Source organism: Gigantopelta aegis, chromosome 11 (assembly GCF_016097555.1).
Source record: "Gigantopelta aegis isolate Gae_Host chromosome 11, Gae_host_genome, whole genome shotgun sequence".
NCBI lineage: Eukaryota > Metazoa > Mollusca > Gastropoda > Neomphalida > Peltospiridae > Gigantopelta > Gigantopelta aegis.
Window position 1 is genome coordinate 26,969,152 of NC_054709.1, and position 9,572 is coordinate 26,978,723.

The 9,572-nt window shown below is 39.1% G+C and overlaps 1 protein-coding gene and 1 long non-coding RNA gene across 4 annotated transcripts in view; one reads left to right on the forward strand and one right to left on the reverse strand.

Annotated features, from left to right (window-relative positions):
- Positions 1-1,959: 1,959 nt before the first annotated feature.
- On the forward strand, positions 1,960-5,856 carry LOC121385681. The gene is made up of 2 exons (XR_005959565.1): positions 1,960-2,246; positions 2,778-5,856. It is a non-coding gene; the product is annotated as an uncharacterized LOC121385681 (long non-coding RNA).
- LOC121385675 overlaps positions 5,773-9,572 on the reverse strand; it is a 69,460-nt gene continuing 65,660 nt past the window's right edge. For all 3 annotated transcript variants that reach the window (XM_041516444.1, XM_041516443.1, XM_041516445.1), the window contains exons 10-11: positions 8,465-8,599; positions 5,773-6,877 (exon numbers count right to left, since the gene is read on the reverse strand). In XM_041516444.1, coding sequence (XP_041372378.1) covers positions 6,274-6,877; positions 8,465-8,599 — 739 coding nt within the window. In that variant the 3' untranslated portion in view covers positions 5,773-6,273. The remainder of the gene's footprint in view (positions 6,878-8,464; positions 8,600-9,572) is intronic.

Here is a 9,572-nt window from a genome sequence, read left to right on the forward strand (position 1 = left end):
TGGCGACAGAGGGTTTCCGCTCAAAATCTGTGTGGTCCTTAACCATATGTCTGACGCCATATAACCGTAAATAAAATGTGTTGAGTGCGTCGTTAAATAAAACATTTCTTTCTTTCTTTCTTGCGTTATTAAAGTTAATGTATTGAATCAAGATATTTTGTAGGTACCGATTAAAATAAATAGTTACAAGTAACAAAATAAACATATATGCATACACACCACACACACAGAAAGAGAGAGAGAGAGAGTCGAGGAGAGAGAGAGCCTGCAGAGAGAGAGAAGAGGTAAGAGAGAGTGAGAGAGAGAGGGCGAGAGAGAGACACTTTATGAAAACTATAACCACTTGAGGGTGAATTCGATAGCTCAGAACCACGTATCGTGGCCAAGTCTGCAGGGATTATAATAAAAGGAGTGAATGATAGCTACGTACCCTAAAGTGTTACTAACAAAACTGGGGGGGGGGGGGGCGTAACCTTCTTAACCTCTAGTTTAGTCAAACAGAGGGAGACGTCTTTTACTACCCTAGTTCAGCACCTACACAAAATATCATCCCCCTAATCACTGGCGTAGGAAGCGGGGAGTGTGTGGCAAGGGGGCATGTGCCCAGATCGATCGCGCACCAGGTGAACGTTTTACCCCTGGGCTACTTCCCGCCGTAAAACAAAACAAACACTACGGCTATATATCGACTTGCTGAAAATTACATATGTATGACCTTATTTTTCAACAGTTGTCTACGGCTATATATCGACTTGCTGAACATTACATATGTATGACCTTATTTTTCAACAGTTGTCTACGGCTATATATCGACTTGCTGAACATTACATATGTATGACCTTATTTTTCAACAGTTGTCTACGGCTATATATCGACTTGCTGAACATTACATATGTATGACCTTATTTTTCAACAGTTGTCTACGGCTATATATCGACTTGCTGAAAATTACATATGTATGACCTTATTTTTCAACAGTTGTTGTCTACGGCTATATATCGACTTGCTGAACATTACATATGTATGACCTTATTTTTCAACAGTTGTTGTCTACGGCTATATATCGACTTGCTGAAAATGACATATGTATGACCTTATTTTTCAACAGTTGTCTACGGTTATATATCGACTTGCTGAAAATTACATATGTATGACCTTATTTTTCAACAGTTGTTGTCTACGGCTATATATCGACTTGCTGAAAATTACATATGTATGACCTTATTTTTCAACAGTTGTTGTCTACGACTATATATCGACTTGCTGAAAATTACATATGTATGACCTTATTTTTCAACAGTTGTCTACGGCTATATATCGACTTGCTGAACATTACATATGTATGACCATATTTTTCAACAGTTGTCTAGGGTCATACCACGTTCAAAAACACCGGTTCTCGTCCGATCACCGAAGTTAAGCAACGTCGGGCCCGCTTAGTATTTGGATGGGTGATCGCTGTATGTATATATATATAACATATATAAACTATACTCCAAGAAAGAAGTATGTCAGCACACATTTGATAACACATGCAGTCAGGATCTTCGTTCACGCTATCAGGAAATTAAACGTTTTAGGGGCGGAGCGTGGACTGGATCTGGGGGGACCAAGTAAGATCCTAGTGGACCATTTTGTCTATATTGACCCTGGACGCTTAATATGAATAGCCCCTCCCCCCTTCCCCAATCCGCCGCTTATGTTAATTCCCAACAACCAACTTACTGTCCTTGAAAGACAGCCCAGATAGATGAGGTGTGTGCGTGCCCAGGACAGCGTGCTTCAACATTATTTGGGTATAAGCACGGAAATATGTTGAAATTGAAACTGAAAATAACTCTTTATTATCTTCTATACACAGAGGCGGATTATGGGGGGGGGGTTTCCCAGTTGCACGGATCCCCCACCCCCACCCCAGCTAAAACAAAAACAACCCCATCACATAGATCTAAATTGATGTCCACGTAAAATTTATAATTTCAAATTATAAACATTTACATATTGTTTCGGAACCTCCCCCTCCCTTACCTAAAGTATAATCCGCCCCTGATGCAGGGCCGTACCCTGATCAAAATCCTAGGTGGGGGGTACTACTTGTTATCAACAAATGAAACACTATACTAATTATATGCTATTTCACAGGGGGGAAACGCTGTCCATGCCAAAACGGAAGTTGCTTAGTACCATTTTCCCGCTGGATAGTCGTAAACGACAGAACACAGCAAGTATACGACGGTGAGAAGTGGGTAAGTTTTTCTATATTTCATTAATTAAATGTAGCGTGGTACTGGAAACACTTACAGATACGTAGATTATATATTCTTTGTATGACAAGTTTTATTATGTGTACTATTTATTTGTAAATTCGTGGTATATTTCCGCGAGCCAACGCAAAACCTCTAAAAAGTTATTTTCAACACGAAAACGTCACATTTAAGCCAACAGTAAATCAATACTTTTCTGAAGCAACTAAAAACCTTGTGTTGTAATGTCAGCAATGAATGAAGTTTATATGTTAGGATATTGATGAAAATAACAACTGTGCGGGTTGGTGGTAGTTGTCTCGTTACTGTGCAGGATATTGATGAAAATAACAACTGTACGGGTTAATGGTAGTTGTCTTATTACTGTCCAGGATATTGATGAAAATAACAACTGTACGGGTTGGTGGTAGTTGTCTTGTTACTGTCCAGGTTATTGATTTGGAACTGCTAAAGGAACTGTCCAGGAAGTTGCGTACATACATTAAGATGAATATTTAGTTTCTATTGTTTCAGATCACAGAACCCTGTTACAAACGTCAATGAAGTAATACAGGTGCTATTGCTTTATTTGGAATAACGGAGGCTATTTTCCACTGCTATTACTGTCGTCTGATGTCTGATTTTGGATCCATCATGCAACACTTAATGCACGAGCACCCTGGTGATGTCATCAAAGTGCGACAGAGGGTTCCTAGTCCTCACTCTGGAAAAATTAGATTTCAAACTAAATCCAGTACATGATTTGCAAACGAGTGTTTGTCTCTCTGTTGGTACATGCAAGCAACCATCAAAAAAACAAAACATTGTTATAAGGTACATGTTATATAGGTTTATTGTTAAAATACCAAGTTAATAACTGCATTCAGGGTGTCTAGGCTGAACTAAAATTTCCGAATTGCGATTTATAATGTAATGCAGACGTTTTAGTGGGGGAAAAATGGACTCAACAACTAAGGTTTGTGCTTTTGGCGACTGCAGCTGTTAGAACAAAATAGTTGGTGTCATCACTGTTTTGACGTTGATTCATGAGTGCAGCTATTCACAGTTTTGAAGAAATTAGTTTTTAGCAGTGTCGTCATTCAGACCATCAGATTACAATTTTCGAAATTTAAAATGCAACCAAATATTAAACCAAAATAATATTTTTGGGACAGGCATATGAAAGATTGGGATGGGGCATACTTTAGTACGTACGAAAGGGAATGAGGTCCACAGAAATTTCTGAATTTGCACACGTGGGGTCGGGGTAATGTTGTGAGTCCAAGAACAAAGATTAATGTACAAATACGTTATTTTAGTGTTTGTCATTGACATACATTTCTGATGACTGTCACATGCAGAAAAGGGTAGGTTTTCAGGCCGGACTTGAAATATTACAACATTGTTTTAACGTGTGATCTTAGAAAATACACACACACACACACACACACACACACACACACACACACACAGAGAGAGAGAGAGAGAGAGAGAGAGAGAGAGAGAGAGAGGAGAGAGAGAGAGAGAGAGAGAGAGAGAGAGAGATTTGGCTTGAAGTGTTCATTGTTATATTTATCCTTGCTGGGATCATTCATTTGATTACCTCGAGGGCTCTAAACGATGGCCAAAACGGAACAGTAGCCATGTTTAGGGTCCAATGATGTCAGCAAATGGCTGCCTACTAGTGAGGCAGCATCACACATGTGACCAAATATTTTGCCCCACAAGCGTCTGAGAGTAGAGCTTGAATAAACACGTATTCTAATACGCATTAACAGCTTTATGCAGGCATCAAAATAAGCATTGTGTCTGGTAACCCATTTACAGGTTACCACAAAATATAGCCTGGTAACCCATAGGTTACCACAACTATATGAAAGTTAGAACTGAATTCCTATTACTACTACTTTTAACGCCCTTGTATGTGTGCCAGATGATTATTGTAGTATACATGTATTTATGATTCATTGTTTATCTTATCATTGTTTTTAATGTATTACATATAATTCTTCACAAGTATGTGACTCATATTAAATAACTGAACAAATGAATAAATAAATTGATGAAAATAAAAATGTTCTGTTTTCTATTTTCTCGGTTTTTATCATGCAACAATGAAAGATAATAATAATTCTGAAATTGTATCGGTACGCGCGAACGTCGGTACGAGAAATGAAATCCGGAAGTAAATTCATCTAGTGGACGCTGCTTAAACGCGGACTAAACTATAACTGCTAGCAATTGCACAAGTGCATGCGAAGATCGATGCAATTCCTCACAAACAAATGAAACGCAGAAGACCTGAATGCATCGTCTGGTTTCCGTTCAGAAATGAAACTACCGTTAACGTTTAAATTTTTGTCGAGAACGAAACACCGTTCTCGACTTTTATTAATTGTGGTAACCTCCCGGTAACCTGAACGACCGTTCTCGACAATCACACATACACGTGCACACATACATTCGTACACAACAGTAGGATGGTATCCAGTATTTGTCTGAAAAGGCGAGTCGTTACTCCCGTTTCCCTCCACACTAGCTTGGAAAGTTTTAGGAGAGCTGCAAATGTATCGCCTTACAATAATAATTTAATGTATATCATTTGAAACTTCATGGCATTGCTCACTTGGAGTTTGTTTAGTGACATTTAGCTCGCCTCATGGCGAAAACTGGTATGTGTGCTATATTTATTAAACGTGCATTATCGAGTTTGTATAACAGTACATATTCTGTTGCATACACCCGTCGGTAGGCCCACTGTGCTATTTATCGTTCCAACCAGAGCACCACGACTGGTATATCAACGGCCATGGTATCGTACATATAAAAAGATATCTTGCTGCTAATGTAAAAATGTAGCGGGTTTCTTCTATAAATTACTAAATGTTTGTCATCCAATAGCCAATGATTAATAAATCAATTAGCTCTAGTGGTGTCTTTAAACAAAACACACTTTTATCTTTGTGCTGGTGTGTCTGCTTTCTGCCATAAAGCATATGAATAATTTCTGCTCTGATATTATTTACAAGGCATTTATATCCTAGCTTGAATTTCCTGCCACGGTTAATATAGATGCGTTATGCTTAGGAAACGTAGCTTTCTAGATTGATTCATTAGAAATATAGGTTTTTTTCTTCAAATAAATTGAATAGACTGTAAGTTACGTTATTTACAAATTGTATTATGTCAAATGTATCAATATAAACATAGTCTTTGTATATAGAGGTTTGATATTTTTACAAAACATACATTATCCAGATTGCTACAATACAAATATATTCTCTGTTTCATAATTGGCTTTGTTTCTAGGTACATTCTCTGAACATACTGGTTTGCCATTTTTACAAAACATGCTTTATCCAGATTGCTTCAATACAAATATATTCTCTGTTTCATAATTTGCTTAGTTTCTATTTTTGCTTTATTTACAAAGACTATTATCTCACACTGATCAATAAAAATGTATTCTCTGTTACATAATTTGCTTAGTCTTTAGGTTTGCCTTATTTACAAATATTATTATCTCACATGCATCAATATAAATTTATTCTTTGTAAGTACAGGTTTGCCATATTTACAAAACATGTATTATTCTGATTAAATCAATAAAAATGTATACTCTGGTATATAATTTGCATAGTATCTAGGTTTGCCTTATTTACAAATGGTATTATCTCACATGTATTAACATAGATGTATTCTCTGTAAACACAGGTTTGCCATATTTACCGAAAATATATTATCCAGATTACAAACGTATTCTCTGTAACATAATATGCTCAGTCTCTATGTTTGCCAAATCATGTATTATTTAGAGTGTATCAATATAAGTCTATTCTCTCTAACATAATTGGCTTGGACTTTGAGTATTTCACATTTTCAAGATGTAACCATCTGATTGTATCAATAATATATGAATTGTCTGTTATAGCATGTGATTGGTATGTAGAATTGTCATATTTACAAAGCATATATTGTATAAATTGTATATAATCTGTATGATCTGACCGACAAAAACTAGTACATGTATCTACTTAGTAGCAATGTGGCTGTATTCTGGGTCATACTGCTCTGGTACGTCATCTGACCCGTCCGTATGGTTGTACATATCCTCGTCTTCAAATTTGTCTCTCTTGATGTGGCTGTACATATCATTGTCCGTCCGTCCGCGTGGTGTAGGTTCTGTCGTGTCGTACAGGTCTCCAGTTAGCTCGGCCGCACCAATGTGGCTGTAGTTTAGATCTACGTTTCTGTCTCGTTGTGTCTCGTGCAGAGTGTTGTATTCCTCAGAAGCGATTTTACCGTCCATTACTGCGTACTCAGCTGTGTCTGCTGGACCGTCCAGTTCATAGTCATCTGTTTCTGGTCCAGAGTCACCTGGACCCTCCAGTTCAAAGTAATCACCTGGACAGGCATAACTGGACGAATCTGCGGAATAAGCCGTTTCTGGCTTTGCGTCATCTGGACTCGCCAGTTCGTAGTCATCACGTGGCCTGATGCCATTGGGTAGATCCGCTAAATGACGAGTTCCTTGTAGTGTGTCATCTGCAGCAGCAAGGTCGTAATCGATGGACGAAACGGCGATTGGACCACGCAAGGCTTTCGTGTTTCGCTGAGCACAGTACGCCAGATTTCTTTAAAAAAAAAGAAAAAAGAAGAAGAAAGAACGCTGAAAATTATGTCTTCTAGTTACAGTTGACAAAAAAAACTTATCGTGTGTGTATATATGTGTGCGTGCGTGTGTGTATATGTGTGTGTGTGTGTGTGTGTGTGTGTGTGTGTGTGTGTGTGTGTGTCTGTGCCTGCGTGTGTGTGTGTGTGTCTGTGTCTGTGCCTGCGTGTTTGTGTATGTGTGTGTGTGTCTGTGTCTGTCGCGTGTGTGTGTGTGTGTGTCTGTGCCTGCGCGTGAGTGTGTGTGTGTGTGTGTCTGTCTGTGCCTGCGCGCGCGTGTGTGTGTGTGTGTGTGTGTTTGTCTGTGCCTGCGTGTTTGTGTATGTGTGTGTGTCTCTCTGTGTGCGTGTGTGTATGTGTGTGTGTGTGTCTGTGCCTGCGTGTGTGTGTGTCTGTCTGTGCTTGCGCGCGCGTGTGTGTGTGTGTGTTTGTCTGTGCCTGCGTGTTTGTGTATGTGTGTGTGTGTCTGTGTGTGTGTGTGTCTGTCTGTGCCTGCGCGCGCGCGCGTGTGTGTGTGTGTGTGTGTGTGTGTGTGTGTGTTTGTCTGTGCCTGCGTGTTTGTGTATGTGTGTGTGTGTCTCTGTGTGCGTGTGTGTATATGTGTATGTGTGTGTGTATGTGCGTGTGTCTGTACCTGCGTGTGTGTGTGTGTATGTGTGTGCGTGAGTGTGTGTGTGTGTGTGTGTGTCTGTCTGTGCCTGCGTGTTTGTATATGTGTGTCTGTGTGTGTGTGTATGTGTGGCTGTGCCTGCGTGTTTGTGTATGTGTGTGTGTGTCTGTGTGTGTGTGTCTGTGTGCGTGTGTGTGTGTGTGTGTGTGTGTACGAGCGTACGCGTACGTGTACCTATCCTGTAGTGGTATGAATAGTACACTATGCATTTGAATTAGCTGTAATGAAAAGCAGTGGTGATATTTCATGGTATGTACACGGAATTTTAAATGTTAACCGTTTCCTCGGTGTGGAACGTTATCGTGAATATCAAGGAACAAACCCACAGCCCGTGTTTGTACTGAAAATGGGCAAGGTATTTTTCACATGACATTTGTTTTAAATTTAATATAAATCAGCATTATGTAAATCTGTGTTTCTACAAACTGAACCGGCCTCGGTGGCGTTGTGGTCAGGCCATCGGTCTACAGGCTGGTAGGTACTGGGTTCGGATCCCAGTTGAAGCATGGGATTTTTAATCCAGATACAGACTCCAAACCCTGAGTGAGTGCTCCGCAAGGCTCAATGGGTAGGTGTAAACTACTTGCACCGACCAGTGATCCATAACTCGTTCAACAAAGGCCATGGTTTGTGCTACCTTGCCTGTGGGAAGTACAAATAAAGGATCCCTTGCTGCCTGTCGTAAAAGAGTAGCCTATGTGGCGACAGCGGGTTTCCTCTAAAAAAAAACAGTGTCAGAATGACCATATGTTTGACGTCCAATACCCGATGATAAGATAAAAAATCAATGTGCTCTAGTGGCGTCGTTAAATAAAACAAACTTTACTACAAACTGGAGATTAGGGTTTAAAATTGTATGTATCACTCGAAACGGACATACTCATACTGGACTCTGTTGGTTACATCAGCGTTATATTGTTCATAGTTGTTGGGTACTGAGGATGTCGCGTGGATGGGCGATGCAGTTCTTCTTGGACTGTCCATTTTATCTGACTGGAAGCAAAATCTGTTTTTTCTGTAATATACAAACGTTTGTTAAATTCTGTAGTGAAACGCTATTTGTATTAGATATGAAAATGTTAGATTTGTTATTTGTTTTGGATTTTTTGTTTGCTTGAATGTTTTATTTCTGTTTTATTTTTTAATAATAGTGTATGCATTTCCAGACCTTACGCGAGGTTCAAATTATAAGGTTTGAGAGTGCAAAGGATTTTTTTTTAAAAGGCGGGATAGCAATTCTGTACTACAACCAGTCGAGAGGGTTTCCCTTTGGAAACCACATTTCGTATTTCATAATTTCTATATTTAAAACATAATTTCCTTTTGAGTAAACAATGGTGACAGTAGGGTGTTATGAAACATATTCGTTTTCATCTTGTTATCTGTTCCGAAATGGGGCGGGACGTAGCCCAGTTGTAAAGCGCTCGCTTCATGTGCAGTTGGTCTAAGATTGATCTCCGTCGGTGGGCCTATTGGACTATTTCTCATCCCAGCCAGTATACCACGACTGGTATATTAAATGCCGTGGTAGTGCTATCCTGTCTGTGGGATGATGCGTATAAAAGATCTCTTGCTACTAATGGAAAAACGTACCGGGTTTCCTCTATTATGTGCTCGCAATTACCAAATGTTTGACATTCAATAGCCGATGATTAATAAATCAATGTGCTCTAGTGGTGCTGTTAAACAAAACAAACAAACTGTTTAGAAGCTTTCCTATAGAAAGAGAAGGGTAGTAGGCGAATACCAATGATGTCATTTGTATTAAAACTAGAGCTAGAAACTAGAAATCAGTGTATTATCACCTTACAAATCAAAATACAACTTCAACTTAAACCAACTAGCGGTTTTCGTTTTGGGTGATTTTCTAAATAATTCAGGAAATTCCTCTAACATGTTCCCATTATCAAGTCAAACATATTATGACCGTAATACAGGGTGAAATCTGTGTCTAATACCCATGAAGAAACAAGCGGGCTGCATATACA